The sequence below is a fragment of the Sturnira hondurensis genome, unplaced genomic scaffold (assembly GCF_014824575.4).
Source record: "Sturnira hondurensis isolate 20B ecotype Veracruz unplaced genomic scaffold, ASM1482457v3 Scaffold0013515, whole genome shotgun sequence".
NCBI classification, from domain to species: domain Eukaryota; kingdom Metazoa; phylum Chordata; class Mammalia; order Chiroptera; family Phyllostomidae; genus Sturnira; species Sturnira hondurensis.
In genome coordinates this window covers 6,696,220-6,719,449 of record NW_028086146.1, presented here as the reverse complement: position 1 = coordinate 6,719,449, position 23,230 = coordinate 6,696,220, and the positions used below count along the sequence as shown (strand labels likewise).

Sequence of the window (23,230 nt, the reverse complement as noted above, 5' to 3'; positions counted from 1 at the left end):
AGTCACCCTGACAATTGAAGGTGCTGCTGGTCGTTTTATGGCCACCACAGAAAGCTAGTCCCATGGAACCTATCCCCGTTTCAGGTTTTTACACAGATGCGTGAAGAATATGGAATGGACTATTTTAGGAATATCTTAAGAAGATTGGTCTCTGTGACAGCAATTTTATCACACTGATCTTTTATCCCTACCTGCCAAGTGAAATAGAGAATAGTTACTCAAAATTTCAAGTTAGGCAATTTTAATTGTTACCTTACTTTTTTATGTAAGATTGAGAAATAACTACTCTAACTGATATGTTCTGATGTAAACACAGGCTTAGAGAAAGAGAGGAGGCTTTGTGTTATCCTCTTTTGAACTAAAAGAAGATAAATTTAGAGCTTGAAACATCAAGATAAAGAACTTACTTACAAGGGAAATAGCCTTTGAGCACAGAGCTGTAAATGAAAAGTGTTTTGTCTGAGATAGAAAATTCCATGAGTATATTCACAACTGGTATATGTTGCTATAAGCAAAAATGTTTGAATATTTCCATTTCCCAAGCAAGTATAATAAGTATCTGGGAGCAACATAGCTTTAAGAGGAAAAAGAGCCCAGTATAGAATTCTTGAATGCTTTCAAGGTTAGGAATAATGTTAAATAAAGTCTCATCAGTGAGGACAATATAAGTTCTGTGCTACTTCAGATGTCATATATGCATGTTTTCCCTTATTCTAGCATGAAGATTAATGTTCTTTTGCATCTTTTTCGTTCTACTTTTATTCTTTAACATTTAGGTGCCTTGACCCAAGCCATTCGAAATTTTGCAAAAAGCCTTGAAGGTTGGCTTTCCAATGCCATGAACAATATTCCACAGAGAATGATACAAACCAAGGTATACTTTTATATCTTTGCTTTTTATTTTGTATTTAGAAAATTATTCTGGACTATGAATTTTATGTGTCCTATGAAATGACATTATTTAAAATGTTGCTATTATAATATATATATATAATTTTTAAACTGATTTTTATATTTGTATTTTATAACCATGTAATAAGAACTTACAAAGAGATGTTTGATAATACACCTTAACAAAAGACTAGAGAAGCATTTTAACTGTGGTGTATTCATACACCTTATATAAAGGATATATTTCAGATTGCTTAATTTCAGATTAAATATTAAAAAGAATACAGCCCTGGCTGGTGTAGCTCAGTGGATTAAGCGCGGACCTGCGAACCAGACGATCGCGGTTCGATTCCCAGTCAGGGCACATGCTTGGGTTGCGGGCCAGTCCCCAACAGGGGCCAGTTCCCTGCAGGGGATGCATGAGAAGCAACCATACATTGATGTTTCCTTCCTCTCTCCTTCCCTTCCCCTCTAAAGATAAATAAATAAAATGTTTAAAAAATGTCCTCGGGTAAGAATAAATTATTAAAAAAAAAAGAATAGCCTAGAATGTTCACATAGTTCTCAGTTTAATGAGTTTTAGATTTTTTAAAGTCCCCTGCTATGCTCATCATGCTGTGACAAATCCATGGAAATTAATATTCCTTTACTTTCAGGACTTTTTTTAATACTAGAGAATGCTTTTGTGAATCAAGTAATCATTTCTTAAAGTGAACAGTTATCTCATAATTAATCAGTGTACATCAGGAATGTGGACTGTTTAACCAGAAATATGAATTCCAGTCTCCATTCATCTCCTACAGACCATGTCACTGTAGGTTAATCTGTAAACATGCCCCATGGCAGGATTGAACTCATTTTGCCTAAACTTTCATACCAAAAATTACATTTATGTTTTTTTGTCAATGAGTATATCCACCATCAGATTCCAACAATATCCATTATCTTTGAATTTGGGGGTCTAGTTGATACAGTGATGCTCTTGTAGCTGACAAGTCGGTTTGCAAACACAAGTAGCTCCCACATTTTCTGCTTGGACTAAAGTTCTGCAGTAACACTGTCTATTTCTAAACATACAGAAAAGACATTTTGTTGATTTCCAGCTTATATTTTTGCTTTAGAACTATGCTGTTAATACAGTAGGGATAGCCACATGTGGCTATTTAAATTTGAATTTTAAATTTAAATTAATGTAAAATTTAGTTCCTTAGTCACACTGACTACATTTCAAGTGCTCCATAGCACCATATGGAGAGTGGGTACCATGTTTGGCAACACCTGTGTGTTGCATTTCCATCATTAGAGAAAGTTCTCCATGGCAGTGCTGTTCTGGAGCACCACATTGAGGCAGGCAAATAAAGGAGGTGTTATTTGATTGTGATGGAATGCTTTCCAACTTGGCAAAGTCAGTCCTATTTATAATAGTACACGGAACAGTTGAAAGCATCTCCCTTCCCATGTCATCAAAGTGGATATGGTAGTAATCCAGCTGCAATATTGGCCATCTCACTGATTTCCAGATTGTGTTTGATTTACCTTGGTTGAAGGCACCTTCTGTGATTCCTCTCTCACTGTTGTGCAGCATTTTTTCAGCTGAATACTCAATTAATGAAGATAGTCTACTCTGACAGAGGAAATAGAATAATGAGATTATAACTGGCCATTGTTATTGTAATACCGGGGTCCATATCCCCTCACTGCAATATAGTCTCTGTGTAACCTTGAGCAAGCTACTTATCCTCTTTAAGTCATAATATGTGTCTAGTAGGATGGTTATGAGAATTGAACAAATAATATATATGAGGCACTTAACACAGTGCCCAACACATAGTATGTACCTGATTAATATAAACCACAGCAATGAGGAAAAGTGTAAGACTCTATTTAGAGGGTATGTGAAGTTCCCCCAAGATCCACATAGTCCTAAAGCATTTCACTATGACAGTAGAGTATCCTTTGACCTGTGAATGCGTTCTGCCACTCACCCTCTGACTATTCAATCAGTGTCTTCTTCTCTACCAGTAGTGATTTCATGGCACGCCATACATGCCTATAAATATATTTAAATGCTCATTAGATCTGCTGTGCATGTAGCAAGTTTCCATAAGATCATGAGACTTACATGTTTACCTAGACTTTTATTTTTTGGCATTATCTTTGATATCTTTCATTGTAACCTGGTTCATTCAGGGTTGCAGCAGGAAACAAATGGTATATCCAAAGGCTAAAATAATTGAAGTGTATTTAAGAAGGTTTTATTTCCAAAGGTGTGAACAGGGTTAGGAAAAGGAATGCTAAAATACCTCAAGATTAGCAGTAGTGAGAAGTCCTGAATATCCCTAGACCTGAAGGGGAAGGAGGAAAAAGCTATGGCATTAAGAGAACCTCTTCTTGCTATAGGATGTGGTCTTAGAAATAGAAATGAGACTCTGCCAAAACAGAGAGAAAATGGTAATTGTGGGGGAATAAATACTTGACCACTCTTTATTCTCATCCTTCGGTGTTTTTCCAGCACCCATCATTGGAAGCCACCTGGAAGGAGGGTGGTTACTGTAGTATTTCACGTCCAGGCTGATCTTTCTGGCACAGAGCAGAATAGAGAAGGGTGGAAAGTAGATTGTGAAGGGCTAAGGGCAAATGAAGGTTTTCTGAATATCCCTTTTATAGAAATTTACATTCTGAAAGAGTTCTTGTTGCTTGTATCTAATAAGTTTACCAGCTATGTATATGTTGTTAAAAAGGCTGTTGACACTTGATTCACATCAGAATTACCCAGATTTCTATAACATAAAGGCAGTAACTGAATCTGAATGACAGTGCTTTGGAAAGTATATACTTTTATCTATTTAAAAAAGTAAAGCTCTATAGTTCGGTTTTCCAAGTAAAAAGAAAAAAATTATTTGCTAAGTTTATAGTTGACTATTCTATAGAGAGTAGAAAAAAAAGGAAAATCAACATTTTTCCTGCTTCCCTTGAGAAAGTCATTTCTTACTGTGGATGAGTAGTTACTTGTAAAAATGGTTTAATTAATGCTGCACTCAGATGGAGAATGTGGGAGTTTGTTTTAGTCTTGACCTCAACCCACTTAAAAGGAAAATAATACTTCGTTTAGAGAGTTACATGACATAATTTACAAGTTAGCTCTTTCACCAAATGAATTTGCAATAAGTTTCAGAGGGAAGCATTTAAAATTTGGCAAGGGAATAAAGGTTTGAACATTTGCAGTGGTTTCTTTTACTGGAGGGAAAAAAAGCAATTTAATTGGATTTCTTTGCAGGTTGCCGCTGTAAGTGCCTTTGCCCAGACTCTGCGAAGATACACGTCGCTCAATCACCTGGCCCAGGCAGCTCGTGCAGTGCTCCAGAACACTTCTCAGATCAACCAGATGCTCAATGACCTCAACCGTGTTGACTTTGCCAATGTCCAGGTACTTTGTTGCCTTTCAAAACATGTCTTTTAAGGGAAGACACTTAATTTTTTCATCTTCGGTAGGACCATCGTATTTTTTTTTTGCAAAGTTTCATCAATACACAGGCAACATCTCTATTCACAATTTCCTGAAAGAGGAGAGTTACACTCAGTTATGACTTTACTGCTCCCCTGTTTTGTGATTAAAATCTGCTGAGGTTTATTGTACTAGAAGAAAACACATGTTACCAGGGTTTGCTGAATAGTTAATGGACTAAGGACACTCATAGTCATTGACATTAGAGAAGCAGGAGGTTAAATTCTTCCATCTTTTAGCTGCAGGATCATGGGCAAGTTACTTAACTGCTCTGGCCTTTACTTTCTGTACTTTATAACACCTGTCTTAGATTATTGTTCATATATTTAGTAAGCCCTTCACATTGTAACACACAAGAAGTATTTGTTCATGATAGCGCCCCATCTAGAAAGAACTAAGAATGACTCTATTTCTGAGTTTCCTATCGGTGCCTGGTATTTGTTCATTTGAGAAGAACTAGGTGCAATATGTTTGGCTATTTTGATCATCCAAATGAAAAAAATATATTTGAAACTTGTGATCAGACTACTCACTTGTACTTGAAAGTACACCTAAAAAGAGCTAATTTAGGAATATTATTTGGAATCCCAACAAATAGTTTATTTTATATATTAAAGTAATGAAGCTGATTGTTACCATATAAAACAGTGCCATTGCTCACTAAAAATAGAAACAATAATAAAAGGAAAAATATATAAACTAAACATAAAAGTTAAAAACTTTTGTGCTTCAAAGCACTTTTGTGCTTTCAAAAAAATGAAATGGTGCCTTGGCTAGTGTGGCTCAGTGGATTGAGTGCCAGCTTGCGAACCAAAGGGTTACAGGTTTCATTGAGTTCAGTCACAGAAAATAAATGAATGATTCCTAACAATAGCTGAGATTTTAAATTTTCTGTTAACATTATTTTTATTTGTGTATTTGTATGTCTTCAACAAATACTAAGAAGTATTTACAGAAAAAAATTTTTCCAGGCTATAAACACCAACCTTCATAACATCTTTGCATGTAAACGGTCAGTGATTTGTCTGCTCTGCTACTACTCACTCTCCACCTACCTACCTTTCCCTCCCTCTGTTCCCAGCTACCACGTTTTCCTGGGTCCACACAATGTGATTCAACAGCTGCCCTCCCAATCCTCTTGCCTTTCCTCAGACCACAAAGACAGTGCTGTACGCTTTCTTTCCCCTATGTTTTACTTCTCACGTCACTTTACATTTTAATGAGTAGTCTTTCTCAGAGTAGCATATTCCATCTTTAACTCCCTTCATTCTTTCCCTTTGCCATTCCTGCTTTTGCCTGGTTTTCTGATCCTCTAGTTTTCTCAGTCTACCACCTAGTATTCTACCTTGATCACCCTCTTTACCTACCCCCTCATCATTTGGAAGTTGCCCCTGTCCCTACAAGATTTACCTCAGTGAGACTGACACATACAAGAGTGATGTTCTTTTAATGAGGAAACTTTAATTTAAAATAGTGAAATTACATGTAAGGATCAGTATTATCATACTCTAGGAGCCTGAACACACTAAAAAGTTTCTTTCTGGATATCCACGTATCTTGTACCACTTCAGTCTTCTTTGATTATATCTTTTTTCTTTGTGCATTTAGGATAATTTGTCTGTTGCAGTACAATTGGTTTTTTTAATTGATAGCATTCCACTGGTATTATTTTCTAATTTTTTTATGTGTGAATGGATAGTTTTTCATCTACATTATGGGCAAAAATGGGTTTCGATGGGTTTACCTGATAACCTAACTATTGTATGTACTTGTGTTTCTGTATTTTAAAAAAATCTGATCTAACTCTATTATCTTGAATGTAATTTATTTGTAAGTTAAGAACATCTTTAATGTTCACCTTTAGCTTTTTCCATTATAAAATTAAAATAATCAGATTCTTTTTACAAGGGAATATTTACAATATATTCTGCTGTTAGTGTATTTTCAGTCTTGAGAGCAGCAAAATAAATTATAATATAAAGCCAAACTTGAAAAGCCAGAATAATGTCCTGTGACTTTATTTCTCTAAATTTGGCTTTAGATTATTATTTTTCTTGGCCAATGCTAACTTGTAAGGAAATAGTGAGTTTGAGAAATGAAATTAAATTCTTTGAGGGTACCAATAAGTTTCTCCTCCCAGTTATCCATGCACAAACAAAAACAATATCCCCTATAATGGATATAAAGTTTAATTTTTGCAAAATGAAAAATTTTTAGAGCTCTACTGCACAATAAGGACATGTAGTTAATACTCCTGTATTGTCCACTTAAAAATGTTAAGATAAAAACACATAAATTTTATGTGTTTTTCTACCATAATAAAAAATGGTTAGGTGTTAATGAAATAACCATTGTCCTTTCCTTAAGGCCTCAGTTCTTCTGTGGGTACTCTACGGGACTCTTAAATTGATAAAAAAAAAAAATTCTGGGAGTTATTTCACAGTGAATTTTAAAAGATCATAACTATTCTTATACTGTCCTGTCATACAGGCAGAAAGAAGTACAAAAGAAAGCAAAGATCTAATTACAAGATTGCTAATTCTGGCATTATTCCTAGTAGTAAAAAATTGGAATGAATAGAAATGTCTAAGTATATGGAATTGGTTACGTAACTAGTGCTATATTTATACACTGATTGAATTGAAGCAATTCAATCACTCAGCATTAAACATATCTCTATATTTGCCTAAATGGAAAGATAGTTACTATATATAGTTAACTGAAACTAATCAGAATATGTAGTAGGATGTATAATCTGATCCTGTTTTCTTTTAAATACTTCATTTGTGTATGCATACATGCGTATTCATATTACATGTGAAAAGATTGAAAGGTATATACAGTAGCATGTTGTGGTCGTGTCTTTCTGTTAGCATTTAGATATTCTTCATATTTTGTTCCTTTTGATTATTTGTATTTTCAGTTTTTCTATAGTCACATTTTAATGTACTTAAAGTGTTTACAAGTGGTGTTTAGGAGGTAAAATCTGGAAGTGTTTATGACTAATTAGATAGGAGAAAGGGTAGTAGGTAGTATCATCAGCTAGGAATGTAGAGGAGACCATCGATTTCCCTGTGATGGTGTCATCAGCTGGGGAAGTAAAGTGACTGAAGTTTGGCATTTGGTGTCCAAAGTATCTCCTGTTGAAATGTCTCTTGAATAGGTAAAGTTTATAGGATCAGGAGAGATAGTGGAACCAGAGAATGGAGATTAGGGGTTTATTCAGTTGAAGTTGTTAATTTGAATGAACTTGTCCTTTGAGAGTAGATAGAATAAAAGATATAGACAGACACTCTTTACAGAAATATACATACACGTTCACCTTGGTTTAAGTGTAGAATTAGGACCTTTGCAGACACCCCTCCACAGAAACCTATCTTGAAAATATTATCTGGGTACAATGAGCTCTGCTTAAAAACTATTGTCAGATTTCATTTCTCTAATTTAATGTTGAGGGAAAATGAGTCCATTGAAATTAAATGAATTGCTTGAGGTCAATTTAGTTGATTCAGACCCTGTATTAAAATCCGTGTCATCTGACTCTCAGTCAAATACTATATTATGAAATGATTATATTCTGACCTTGAGAGTGTAGTTTTTTTATCTTAAAAGACAACGTAGCACTGGAAACATAAAACTTATGGCAACCACTGAAAAATAGCCTTAAAAGTTCCTATTTTCATTGCTATCACCAAACATGAAACTTCCCAATCAGAACCAGAAGGAAAACTATAGGAATTTAGTTTCTTGGCAGGTAGCATATCTACACTTTCTCAAATGTATTTTTGTTGTTGTTATTGTTGTTTGCAGTTCTGTAAATGAATTTGCATTCATACTCTGGCCCTGACAGCCCTTGAGATTTGTTGCCAATTTTATGCTTCTACCTGGTACTGTTCAGAATTTGTTTCTGTTTTAATACTGAAGGACTGCTTTTGGTCAATCATATCTGTTTATTTATCTGACTTACCCTAAATCCTCTCAAATGAATTGGGTTTTTAAAGTTTTGTCTGATTGGAAGAAAACAAAAAGAACTTTTGCAGGCAGCATAAAAACTGAATAGAATGGAAGACCTTGTATACTTTAGGTTCAGGGTTTTATTTTTCTTCAGTAAACAGGTGTTTTAGTCTTCCCTGCAGACTAGCTAATGTGTTAGGTTGACCAAAAAGTCCATTTAGTTTTTTCATAAAATGAAAGATACATTTTTCATTTTGACCAATAACTTTATTGATTTGGATATTTTGAGTGTGTTGGCTCTCTCCCACTATTGGCTTCTAGTGGGTAGAGACCAAAGGTGTTGCTAAACATCTTCCAATGCATAAGACAGCCCCACAACAAAGAATTATTTGGCCACAATGTCAGTAGTACAAGTAACTCTACAAACCACTTTTGACACATTTGATCATTCACAGTACCTTCTCCATAAACTGCACAAATCTTTTTTTTATTCTTGTTTACTCTATTACAGTTATTCAAATTTTTCCCCTTGTATCCCCCTCCATCCCCACACCACTGTCCATGTCCATGGGTCATTCATACATGTTCTTTGACTAATCCCTTCCCCTTTTATCCACCATCCCTCCCCCTCTTTCTCCTGGTAGCTGTCAATGTGTTCCCTGAGCCAACAAGCAAAACAGAACCAGGCACAAATCTTTTATTGCATTTCAGTTGCATTTGTACTTTTCTTAAAATAATAAAGCATAATATGCCAACAGTCTCGTGCATTTACTGCCATCTTTCAGTATTAAAATGGCTGCAGAAAAATGCACCAATTTTTATGTTTTTTTAAAAAAATACAAGCTGATATGGTAGCTGTCACAATACAACCTAACAGAATTGTTTTGAATCACGTTAAAGACAACTAAGCACTGCTAGTACCATCATACAGAAAAAACTCAACATATTTTTTGGCCAACCCAATAGAAAAACCAAGCCATGCTCTTATGTCATATCACTTTTTTCATGCACAAAGGCAATGGTATTTTTTTTTTAAATATAGTTTATTGATTATACCATTACAGTTGTTCTATTCCCCCCCTACATTACCCTCCACTTGCACACTCCCTCCCCCACCACTTAGTTTATAACCACGTGTCTCAAGTTCTTTAGATCCTATATTTCCCCTACTATTCTTGCCCTCCCCCCTATCTATTTTCTACCTACTGTCTATGCTATTTTCTGTACCTTCTCCCCCCTTCTCCTCCTCCCACTCCCCTGTTGCTAACCCTCCATGTGTTCTTCATTTCTATGGTTCCACTCCTGATCTAGCTGTCCTCTTGGTTTGCTTTTGTTTTAGGTGTGGTTGTTAATAACTGTGTGTTTGCTGTCCTTTCACTGTTCATATTTTTCATCTTCTTTTTCTTATATAAGTCCCTTTAGCATTTCATATAATAAGGGCTTGGTGATGATGAACTCCTTGAACTTGACCTTATCTGAGAAGCACTTTATCTGTCCTTCCATTCTAAATGAAAGTTTTGCTGGATAAAGCAATCTTGGCTGTAGGTCTTTGGATTTCATGACTTGGAATACTTCTTTCCAGCCCCTTCTTGCCTGTAAGGTCTCTTTTGAGAAATCCGCTGACAGTCTGATGGGTACTCCTTTGTAGGTGACTGTCCCCTTATCTCTTGCTGCTTCTAGGATTCTCTCCTTCATTTTAGTCTTGGCTAATGTAATTATGATGTGCCTTGGTGTGTTCCTTCTTGGGTCCAACTTCTTTGGGACTCTCTGAGCTTCCTGGATTTCCTGGAAGTCTATTTCCTTTGCCAGACTGGGGAAGTTCTCCTTTATTATTTGTTCAAATAAGTTTTCCACTCGTGGCTGTTTCTTTCCCCCTTCTGGTACCCCTATAATCCGGATGTTGGAACGTTTAAAGATGTCCTGGAGGTTCCTAAGCCTCTCCTCATTTTTTTGAATTCTCATTTCTTCATTCCTTTCTGGTTGGATGTTTTGTTCTTCCTTCTGGTCCATTCCATTGATTTGAGTCCCAGTTTCCTTTCCATCGCTATTGGTTTCCTGGACATCTCCCTTCATTTCAATTAGTTTAGCCTTCATATGTTCCTCTAATTTGTGACTAAGTTCCTCTAAGTTGTGACTGTACTCTACCAATTCTGTGAGCATCCTGATAAATAGTGTTTTAAATTGGGCTTCTGAGAGGCTGACAATCTGTTGGTCGCTTAGAGTTATTGGCTCTGGGACTTTGAGTTCTTGCACCATCTTTTGGGCTGTTCGTGCCTGTTAAGTAGCAGGAACGGAGTCCTAGGTTTTCACCAGAGCAGGGCAACTCAGTCGCTGGGTTGTGACGTTGTATGTGGGGGCGGGGTCAAAGAGGGACAATGGCTTCCCTCCGGCGCCCGCCTCCGCAACCCCCACCAGCACCTCAGCCACCACTGTCACCAGGGCCACGCACCTCACTCCACTGCACGCGGGTGTGCCACCGCTGTCAGCCCTCCACCACTGGGTTCGCCCCCTGGGGCCTGCGTGGTCTGTCTCACTGCGCGCGAATGTGCGACCTTGGTCAGTCTGCCCCGCACCCCGACTAGGTCCGGGCTGCCTGCACTCCTAGGTCTGTCCTTCCCGACCCTGCTCCGCTGCTGGCTCTGCCTCTCTTACCGTCCCCGTTGAACGGTTCGTAGCTGTCGGACTTCCGTATAATTCGGTTTTCTGGTCTCTGGGTGTATCTTAGTTCTCCAAAACTTTTGTTGTGTCCAAACTTGGTTGTGGGAGAAGGCACAGTGTTTCCACCTATGCCTCCATCTTGGCGGAAGTCGGTATTTTCCTTAACAACTAATTAGTTATTCATTTAAGTTATTTGAAGCTTTCATTATAATTTCCCATTCATGCATAAGGTTTGATTGCTGACATTCAATGAAAAGATGCTGAGTTGAACTTTTCCTTTGCTTTCTGTGTACTGTCGTCCCAGGAGCAGGCTTCCTGGGTGTGCCAGTGTGATGACAACATGGTTCAGAGACTAGAAACAGACTTCAAGATGACTCTCCAGCAGCAGAGCACCCTGGAGCAATGGGCTGCATGGCTTGACAATGTGATGATGCAAGCCCTGAAGCCCTATGAAGGAAGACCCAGTTTTCCTAAAGCTGCCAGGCAATTTCTGCTAAAATGGTCTTTCTACAGGTATGATCTCATTTTTTACTATGCTGTATTTTTGTTGCCTTCAGATATGTGTATATATGCATGCTTCTCAGACAAAAGAAAATAAATGAGTGAAGACTTCAATTTGCAGAAACTCCCTGCTGTGAGTATCTTCACCCCAACTCTCTGATTACAGCATTATGGATTTGTACCAAGAAACATGAACATCAGCTTTCTTCTAGGAAAAGAAAGCCTCTTTCTCAAAGCACAAGAGTTCTCCAATGGCAACATCTAAGATTCAGCTCTAGATAACATGTTCAGCAATGGTCTGAGAAGGGGTCTGAGAAGGGCTGCAGTCCTGCCACTGGCAAACATACATTATTTAGGCTTCTTTCTTGAGGACTTAGCACCGATCTTTTTATTCTCTGATTCAGTGATTCTTGGAGACCAGCATTACTGTCACTCAGCAACATGTTAGAAATACAAATTCTCAGGTCCCTCCACTGAATCTGCTTAAATCAGAAACAGCAGAGGAGAGGCCCCATGATGTGTGCGTTTTCAAATGTTGTCCAGGTAATTCAGCTAATTTCTTAATTCAGTCAATTACAACTGTTTGAAACCTAGCTGCACATCGGAATTAGTGTTAAAAAAAATTCTTGATCTCTCCCAAAACTTGCTGGATCAAAATCTTGATGGTTAGGGAGTACCGATGAGGAATACATCAAAAATTCTTTCTTCAAAAACTTATTTGGTCTGATTCGAATACATAGCTAGTTTAATATCCAATAATCTAATAGACAGCATGAAATGAATTACTTTTTGATTAAAATAATATAGATAGAAATTTTTGTGGACATAGAAGAACCCTGAAAGAGATAGGCCTTCAGATTACTTGGACCCAGAGAGCTTTCAATTAGGGTGGTAGTTGCTTTGGTTGTCATTGTGACTTCTTTTTCTTAACTGACATGGTCCAATTCTTATTTCTTAAACCAAAGTAGAGCTGCAGATCTACTATATATGTTTAATTAAGAGTTAAATTATCCTTACATCCTGAAAATAGTTTTCTAGTGTCTAGCACAGGTTCAAGTGCAATAAAAGAAAGCCTGCCAGTTTTGTGTTGTTGTTGTTTTGTTTTTGTTTTTAGAATGAAATCATTCTGAAGTTCTGTCTAACATATACATATTTAAAACCTGTAGCCCACACGATTTGAGAAATACCTTATTAAGGTGTTGTCTGACCCTGTGACCCACTAGTATGCTTCAGTAAAACCAGTGTTGGGTTTAGATCTGGGTGTTAATGAGAAGTATGTTTCCCCTGAATACATGGGGAAGATTTAGAAGACATTGTCACAGTGTTCTCAGAGTAACAGTAATAGTAGAAGTCAAACATTTAACTTGGGAATATTTCTTAAGAAGATTTCATTTATTTTCCCATTTACATTTTATTCATCCACTTTTTTCCAGAAAATTATATAGATGGTATATGTGCCGCATGAATGATGGATGAGACAGAAGTTACACTAGCCAGTTGTTCTAAAACCTAAATGGCCAGAAGCAGAGTGCATTCTCTCTATCAGAAAAAGCAAGGGATTTTCCCCATTCTTACTGTTTCATTATGTTGTTATGTTAGACCTGCCCTTCCTTCTTCCTGTGGGTTTTTATTTTTACTATATTTAGTTGATAACATTTTAGAAATACATCCCTAGAGCCTTTGTCTCCCCAGAGATCTGTTGCAGGTATATTGAAAAGAGAAAATTACTTACTTGTATTTCTTGTTCTTGCAGATATACAAACCTAGATCATCACTTGCCTGCCCTTTGTCAGCCCTGAGCTGGGGATAATTGGCTTGTTATTATTAGACACTATTATGGTTATTATTTTCATTTCAAAAAGACTTGAAGGCATACAGTTCTTTCCTTCCACAGAAGGAAAGGCATATTCAGACAGATGCATACCTCCTGCTGGTAGGCAAAGTCAATAGCTTAAAAACTTAAGAGCCTTTAAAATCTGAAATGTTTTTTACTAAAGCATAAGAACATGTTGAGTAATAAAAACTGCATTCACAAACTATCAGAGATACAGAATTGCAGAGTATTTTTTAAATGTTTTGGCATTGTAGTAAGAATTTGGTAGTCACTTCTACAGACTATTCATTTCTGAAGTCAGTTAATCTGACAATATCTAAAGTCCTGTGTCTATTTACATGTGTACAAATACAGAAATGGCCTGGCAGAGAGTCATGATATCAACTAGCAGTTGATGTATCTCTGCAAACACCCATTTTTCCAATGGGGGCTTCTCCTTGCCTAACCTGGCTTTAAATGACTACTGTTAGCTCCCAGCAAGGTGGTAAAAAATAATCACCGTCTTTGTTGAGCAGAAGTGGAGAAGTTATGTGGGCCATTTCTCAGCTTGTACATTTTCTGCATAACAGAACAAACCCAGCATTACTTAGGGCCACCCTGAGGGTCACCAAATATCCCATTTTTAAGGAACAAAATTTATAGCTCTGATAGTGATTTGAAGGGGAGCATAGGGAACCTAGTTTGCGTACAACTAGACAATGCATGAACCTTCCAAAAAGTAATACTCTTTTAGAATCAACTGTAAGCCCTGTTCGAAACGAGATTTCACAGCCTGGTCACAGGTGTGATGTTTCTCCTTTCCTTTTACAGTAGTGTGACCCATCCCCCAAATACACAAGGAGGTGGATTGAGTATCATGTGTCAGAGTAAATATTTCAGTTTCCACACTGTGCATTATAAGATAAATACAAAAGGGTGTTCCTCATCCATTATAAGATAATTAACATTTATAACTGATTTGGAAAGGAGTTGAATTCATAGTAAGTTAGCAACATGAAATTCGATGAAGTCAATTTTGCAACATATCTTACAGAAGTCTTAATCGGACAATAGGTTTCCAATTAAACTGTTAATTGTGTCACTTAGTACTTTGCTTGTAGAGCTAATAAAGTAGACATAGCATTAATAGTATAATTCAACTGATCCTTTTCTAAACATGTGACAATAATTTCACGGCATATATGCTCATCGGTATTTTTAAGATAATTAGGTATTATAACTGAAGGTCAGCAGATTTTTTCCCCGTTTTCCGATAGAAGTTGGTGTTAGTAAGAGCTACTAGCAACCTCTAGACCCCATCTTGTATTCCTCTTCTCTTTGCTTCTGTGCTGTAACCAGTCTCTCCTCTCCTCGCTGTTCTTACAACACGTCAGACAGTTCTGCCTTGAAGCTTGCGTTCACTCTCAGTTCCTTTCTCTAGGGAAGCTCACGTATTCACAAGCTCAGTCCGTCACTTCACTCCAGTTTCTGCGTAAATATCACCTCTTGAGAAAGAATTTTCCTGATTCCCTATCTTAAAATGCCTGCCCCCATCACTCTCTAACCTCTTATCCTGATTGAAATTTTTCATAGAATTTATCAGTACCTAACTTTATATTTTATACCTACTGGTGTTTTATTCACTGTCTCTCCTACTAAAATGTGAGCTCTTCCGAAACCAAGTTATTTTATCTCTTGTTATAGAACAAGAGCCTGGCATAGAGAAACACAATAAATATCTATTGAATAAATGAATGTGAATTCTCTTGGAAAAAATAATTGACTTTGCATTTCCAAATAATATTAGAAAGCTAATCAGTATGAATATTCTCCTTAGTCATTTTCATGATTTCAGGGTTATTATATTTTAAGGAAACTATAAAGGCCTACAATAATTTAAATCATTCACAATTTTACTACCCCAAAATAACCACTGGTAAAGTGTTATCTTTTAGTGTTATATAAAATTGGGATCTAGTTGTTTACCACAGTTTATTATCTGTATCTTTCCTTAACATCTTTCATTTAACATTATATCTTGAGCATTTCTTGTCACCAAATATCTTTAGAAACATAATGTCTTCACAATATTCCATTATGTATATATCTCATAGATTATTTAAATATTACCTTTTACTTTATTTTTGAACTTTACATAGTTTTTGGTATGATACAATTATAAAAATACTTCAGTGATAATATTTATATAAAATTGTACCTATATTCTGAAATAAATTCTGGTAGAAGAGTTTGAACTTTTTAAAGTGACTAGTACTATTTTATTCCATTGTGCCATCCCAGCGCTAATAAAGTGTTAAACATTCCTATTTAGGGGTAGGGTTTTAAAAAAAACTGTATGGGTAGATTTTGTTGTTAATTGAGCTCTTATTATGTATTTTTTCTTTAACTTAATATTATATTATAGACATTTTTCCATGTTACTACGCTTATGTCTACTTACCTCATTTCTTTAAACTATTGCATAAAATTCCAAATATGAACAAACCATAACTAATGGGCATCTAGTTTTTCACAGTAGTTTCCTACAAGTATAAATACTGCTGCGATTAAAACTATCCTTGCTCATTTGTATAACTTTCTAGAATTGGAATTGCTAGGTCAAAGGATTCATGCATTTTAAATTTCCACAAATATTACCAAATTTCCTTCTATAGATATTCCATGAAGTTACACTTGCAGAAGTAGTACATGAGAGTTCTTTCGCCATACCCCCTGCAACCTGGATCCTTCAATTTCTTACAGTAAAATAGATTATTATCTTAATTGGAATTTCTTTTAATTTTGAATAACAATAGTCATTTTAAAAATTATGTATTGGATTTATTGGGGTGACATTGATTAACAAATTACATAGGTTTCAGTTGTACAATTCTGTATCATCTGTACATTAGACTATAATGGCTCCCTCACTAGTGTGGCTCAGTGGACTGAGTACCAACCTGTGAACTTAAAGGTTGCCAGTTCAGTTCCCAGTCAAGACATATGCCTGGGTTTTGGGCTAGATCCCCAGTTTGGGGCACAGAAGAGGCATCTAGTTGATGTATCTCTCACACATCAATGTTTCATTCCCCCTCTTTCTCCCTCCCTTCTCCTCTCTCTAAAAATAAATAAATAAAATTTAAAAACCATGTGTTTATCTTATTAAAAAGATAGAATATAATGGCTGTTTAATCTTTCTAGGCCAAAAATCTCTAGAAAAGATCACTGAATAGAAGCAATGCACCAAGATACCCCATATACACCCTACTCTGATTCTGAGTCGGAAATAAGAGGTTTGACATGTACAGACAAGCTGATGATTGGCTCACCTCAGCAAAGCCAAAATTTTATTTTGGACTCATTTACTTTTTAAATATAATTGAGTTTATTGTTAGCATTTTCTGAATAATATTGTCTATATTTTGGAATTATATTTTGTAAATTTAGTCTTCACATTTTCCAAACATATGCATTTCTTCATTGGTTTTATTACACTTACTTCTCATGGAAAATCACCTTAATATGAGTGGAAATCAGTAAGAAACTGTGATCACAATAAATTTGCCTTCCAACCAAACTTGCACGGATCCTTGTACATCCTCACCTACATTGTACATTGTCACATCTAGGACATTGCTTGGTACATTTTGTAACCTTTGTATGGCACATGTACATAGTTTTCCAAAAGTACACAGCAGTGCCCCTATCATGCAGAGGTGGTGACACAGTGTTTACCCCTCAAGTAAATTTTCACTTTGAGTTGCTTTTTTCTTATGGTAGTGTGGAGTTATCAACCTTTCAAAATATTCAATTCTGATCCATGTGGGAGTTTAATGGAATCAGCAGACTTGACTATGCCGCTACAATAGCCCTTTCACCCCTCTTTCAAAGAGTTGCGCCGATTGCTTTCAACCAGGACAATTACTGCATGGCCGGTTGTGTGCCATACCACCCTTTCGGACCTCAGCTTGACTTCTTTTAATAGGAAAATACCTTGAACTGAAATCCTGGTCACTAATATTGGCTACCTATGTCTTTTCTCTTGAAACAGCTCAATGGTTATTCGGGACTTAACCTTACGCAGTGCTGCTAGCTTTGGTTCCTTCCACCTGATCCGTCTACTCTACGATGAGTATATGTTCTACTTAGTAGAACATCGTGTTGCTCAGGCAACAGGAGAAACACCCATAGCAGTCATGGGCGAGGTAAGAGAAGCTAAGAGAGCTTTAACCCACAAGATTTTTTTTAAAAAGGCCTGAATTACATTTTAAACTAAATATATTATTCATTAAAGCAGTGGTTCCTAACTAATAAGCTTTAGACCCTGGAGGGGATATGGATTAATTTCAGGGGGTTCTTTAATCACTTGGTTCATAGTATTTTCTTAATCAAAGGATTCTAAAATTATAGGTTATATCATGTGAAAGTTCATGTTTGAATATGTTATAAAGATAGTTATGTAAAAGAAAAGTTTGAGAGCTACTGGACTAAAGAAGACAAGCTAATAGAATGGAAAAAAAGATTGATGCTGCTGATACCACTAAGGGTTGAAAATACAAAGGAAAAAATTAAGTACGTATCTTGTAGACTCTTTTGCTCAGTGTCCAAAAATCAAAATGGAGAAGGCAATGATGATAGTGACAGCTAACATTCTGGGGGCACTGGTGTGTACCTGGCACAGTTCTAAGTCCTGTAATGTAACAGCGTTTAACACTTAACATCTCTTTGAGATGGGTGCTCCTTTACCCTATTTTACAGATGAGCATCTGAGATTCAAGGTGAAAGCTAAGACATGGAGAGATTAGATGGTTACACGACTAGCAAGAAAGAGAGAGATGGTTTGAATACTCTGTCAGTTTTTCAAAGCCATGCTTCTAATCACTAAAGATGTGAAGAAAAAACTCTCCTCTTCAGAATTTTTAGATAGTAAGCAAGATGTCTGATTTTCAACAAAAGTCAAAAGTTAAAACTCTGAAGTTAATATAAACAAGAGTTTGTTCATATAATTAGAGTAGATGCAAATGCTCAAATGATTCAGCACTGGCTCATTTTGTTGTATTGACTGGGGTGCTTGAGATTTTGCTGGATTATACCAGGTTAGGCATTATTGTAATGACCCACAGCACTAAAGAGGATGTGCATTTTTAAGCTCTGTGAATATGGTAATTTAAATTGAAAAAGTGAATATATATGTGAGATACTTTTTCTAGTTTACTAAATATGATATAAAGGTATAAGTGTAAAAATACATTAAAATACTTTAAGCACCCTCACTCGTGTGGCTCAGTTGGTTGGGCATCATTCCGCAAAGCGAAGGGTCACCTGTTTGATCCCCAGTCAGGGCACCTGCCTGGGCTGTGGGTTGGGTCCCCAGTCAGGACACGTGGGAGAGGCATGAGGCGGAGGCAGTTTCTCTCCCTCTCATTCTCCCTCCTTTCCCTTCTCTGTAAAAATAAATAAATAAATAAATTTAAAAACTTTATAAAAAAAATAAAATGAAATACCTCAAGGACCTCTATAAGCATTCTAATATAAATAAAATACATGTTAAACTTATTCAGAATATAAGTTAAAATATCCCTCTTTCTTTTTTCAGCATCTCTTGTATGCTGATCTATATGTGTTTGTTTGATGTTTCTTAATGGTGATTGTGTGAGATCTAGCAAGAATCACTGTAGCTCTTTGATTTTAATCCAAACCTCGTGTGACCAAAACAATTGGGGCTTGTCTTAGATTTGACTTGCCCTTAATGCCTCTCTCCTTAGTTCTTTTATAGATGCCTGATTTCAAAATGCCTACTTGGCATGTAGATTAAGTACTCTCAACCCTGAGCTGAAAACTCATGAATTGGTATATTTAACACATTTTGCCATTCACCTCATATGCTTCAGAACTTCATTTATGCAATGATCAGGATAATGATAACAAGGATTCTCCTTAGCACCATGTGGCTACTTCTGATGCTTGGTCTTTGCTTTCCTGGCGTCTCTGTGGAGCAAGGCAGTGGTCAGGCGCCGCAGTGTGAAGGCTGAGCAGCCGTCTGCTGTGCTTGTGCAGGTGGTACTGGCTCACCGGAACGGAAATGAAAATGGCCTTACATAGTCAATACTGCCAACTCACTATTCTAACAGGCATGCCTTCTTTTTTTACTATTATGAATAGTAAATATAAATATAACAAAATTGTTAAATGAGGCAAAATATGAATAAAATCTAGATCATAAAATAAGAAATGAAATACTTTCTGTAAGGTCAAAGAGCTAAGCACACCTCTTGATTTCTTTGCTTACTCTGTCCCCTTACCCAGTTTGTAGAAAAATCCTTTGATCTGTCTATGCTCATCCATTATTTAGCCCAGGCCAATTAAGATTAATTTTGTAGGTTTATTTCCCCATAAACTCTGATATCTCAGACATGAGTTAGCCTTAATAGACCGGTTGGCCATGGTCATGTTATCACATCTAAACTTTTTTGATTCTTGGGAAATAAAATTCAAGAAATAGGAATGCTGTTTATTTGTGTGTCTCTCACATGTTATATTCAGTCTCCCCTAGAAGTCAGACTGAAGGGAAAGGGCTTTTCATGTTGAGGCTCCTGAGGTGACTTTCCCTTCCAAACTCCAAGTGCAGAAGCACCTATGCACAGAATGGGGGCAACACCTAAAAATCACCACAAAAACAGCAACTGCCACTATTTACTGAGAGCTAATATTATACACTTAATAAGATTAAACTCTTGATCTACTTACTAATGGCCTCTCTCTAGAAACTATACTACAGTGCTCCCTGGTGATGGTGCTGGGTACCTGAATGTCAGTCTTACATTTCTTTCTTTCTGGACCCCACATCCAACCAATCACTAGTCTGCTCTTTACCTGCCCCACAGAGCAGCCAGAATCATCTTACAAAACGCACAAAGCTGATTGTGTCGCCCCCACTGAAACCCTTCAGTGTCTTTCCCTTCTGTTTGTTAAGAAACAAAATTCTTTCCTTGGTGCAGAAGGTCTAGCCCTGCCTTTTTGATTAAACCTCAGCCTGCCTCTTACTCCTGTTGCGTTCTCAGTGATCTTTATGTTCTTATTCCTCAAGCTTTTCTCATCATTAGACCACTGTGTAAATGGTTCTTTCTACCTGGAACTAACTCTTCCTCGCCACAACCCTAACTCCTACTTCGTATCTTAAACAGCAGTTGCTTAGGGTGGCCCAGTTCTGTACTTTCTAATTTCTACTTTTACTGCAAAACCTATAAGGTAGGAATTGCATAGTTCTTCGTGTGATTGGCGTAATTGAAGATTTAATGCCTGGAAATAAGGGAGGACTTGGAGTCAGAAAAACTGAGTTCAGCTTATAGTTCTTTCATTTTTAGTGGCATAATATTGGGCAAATCATGTTTATTTATATTGAACCGTAGGAATTATCTCTGAATATAATTTATTCATTTATTTAATAGACACTTCTTACCTACTCCAGGCCAAACACTTTAACAATTAGGATATAATGATGAACAAGATAGATTTGTACCCTGCATTCAAGGAGCTTGAGGAGAGGGTACATATTTTTATTTATTAAATATTCACATAGCTGCACAGCTATAAAGTCTGGTGATTGCTATAAAAGAAAATCAAAGGGATCAAGGAATAAATACTTAAATCACCAGGCACTTTTTCTAGCCTGAGATAGCCAGGGAGGGCTTCCCCCAAACACAGCTGTTTAAAGTGAAATCTACAAGACAAAGGCAGTTAACTATGTGAAGACGGTGAGAATGTGAGGGTGAGGGCTGAAGACTACTGTAGGCACAGGGAAGTGTGTGCAGGGGTCCTGCCTAAAATGGATGGGAGCATGGCCAAGGTGACATTTTCATGAGAAATCTGAGGTTCAAGCACCAGAGAAACCAAAGGTACAACATCAAAATCAGCACACAAAAGGTAGCATTGGATTAGGATAGAAAACCAAAAAGTTAGGTTGCAGGTACTCTTCTGAGTGCTTTACATACATTTAGCATAGCAACTCACAATAGTAGTGTGAGCAAATATTATTAGTAAGTTATTTTCCAGATGATGAAATGAGCCATAGAGCTATCAAGTAACTTGCCCAAAGTCACACAGCTTCTAAGTTATGAAATCAGGTTAAGAAATCAAGCAGTTTGATACCAGAGTCATCCTTGCTTTTAATTACTGTGTTTATTACCTGCTACAGGATGGGGTGAAATTGAGCAAGAGCAGTTCAGAAATCAATGTGTAAAACCTAGAAAATAGTCAGAAGTGTTTGCCTTTATGGGTGCTTTATTTGAGAGAGGTGTCAGACAGCTAAATAGATTCAGAAGCAAAGAAAAAGGCTTTCCCTTTTAATATAACTAAAGGACAATTAATGTATTGTTTCATTACTGTGAATAAATGAGTTTTAAAACTAACATTATTTACGTTAGTTGAACAGGCCAGAGAGACCACTACATGTTTTACATACAAATGCAGCACACAATCATACACTATATTACTCTTGTGCTCACTGTAACATTTCAGTTTTCGAAGTGAAGAGTACTGGATACAGGAACCCCAAATGAGACAGCATCCCAGCTCCGAGTCTTACGTTCCATGTCCAGGTGCTACTATGTTAATACTAACTAGTAAGTTACTTAAAGCATTTGCCAATCCAGAGTTCCATTGGTATTAGTTTTACCCAGATTATTAAAAGGAAAATGATTATATTTACTGCTAAAATTTATGCATTTTTGAATTATTTAAATACTACAAATGTGCCCACAGGTCCTGTGACAGTGATAAAATGTTAAGAATAGGAACAAAATAAAATAAACAAGTTGCATCTCTTTGCACATCTGTTAAAAATATAAAAATAATAATAATAAGGCGGCTTTCTATGCAGCTCTGACAAGAAAAATTGAGTAGAAAAATATTCTTTTTACTTGAATTTTATGATTGTTTGGAATCTGTTTGGAAGTTTATGGAATGTATGCTTTATTTTTTTTAAATATATATAGTCTATTAATATATTTACCAAATCCAAAATTTGGATGCTTCATAAAAGGATTCTCTGATAAACATTTTTGTATTTAGTCTATTTTATTTAAATTCTCTTTATCATAATTTAATCATATTTATTTAATATTATATCTAAGCCACCTATATAACCAACTTTGTGAAATAAGAGTAGAAACCAAAATATGGTTTTAATTATGAATATAAGTGTAAAAAGATAATATTTTTAAGGGAAAAGTTGAAGAATTCATAAGGATTTGCTGTCAAACAAAAAATGTCATGGATTCATCCAAATTGAGATACTCGGAGTAGAAGGGAAAAAATCTTCAAAACCTAAAAACTGAAGAAGAGCAACAATTCAAGGACTTCTTAGTTTGACCTAATGGTGGTATTAAGTCAATCTTTTAGGATAAAATTTGAGTGAAAAAGTCCAATTTACTAGACATATAATTGTGGTAAATAAGCATGGATGCTTAGTAGTAAAACCAAATTAGTGAAAATTAATTTCAGTGAACGTTATTCTACTGCAGCTAGGAAATAGATAATGTACCTGTGGAATAGTAGACTTGTTACAGAATATTTTTAAAGGAATGAATCATATCACAAGTTAAAATAATTTGCAGAAAAACACTATTTTGGAATAGTAGTAGCTGAGAAATGTGATGCCTGCTTGTCCAAAGTTACATTTGTTATTTATAGTAAAGCGTATTGTTTGTTAATATTTTAATTGAGGATTGACCTGTGTCAGTCACTGTACTAGGTGTTTTACATCCTCATTTGATATTCACCATAACCTTGCAAGAGATGTACTAGTGTCCCTACTTCACCTATGAGGAAAACAGCTGGAAAGTTGCCCAAAATCAGAACTGTCAAGTGCTGGAGCTAAGTCTAGGAAGTAGGACTCACTCCAGATAGTC

The 23,230-nt window shown here is 36.3% G+C and overlaps 1 protein-coding gene across 6 annotated transcripts in view; it reads left to right on the top strand.

The window, feature by feature from the left end:
• Positions 1-23,230, top strand: part of RFX3 (regulatory factor X3) — a 282,830-nt gene that overhangs the window by 239,754 nt on the left and 19,846 nt on the right. For 5 of the 6 annotated variants that reach the window (XM_037061756.1, XM_037061751.1, XM_037061753.1 and 2 more), the window contains 4 exons: positions 777-874; positions 4,169-4,318; positions 11,313-11,521; positions 17,374-17,527. In XM_037061756.1, the coding sequence (XP_036917651.1) occupies positions 777-874; positions 4,169-4,318; positions 11,313-11,521; positions 17,374-17,527 (611 nt within the window). Of the gene's footprint in view, positions 1-776; positions 875-4,168; positions 4,319-11,312; positions 11,522-17,373; positions 17,582-23,230 lie in introns of those variants that run through there. The other variant, XM_037061755.1, reaches the window with a different exon arrangement.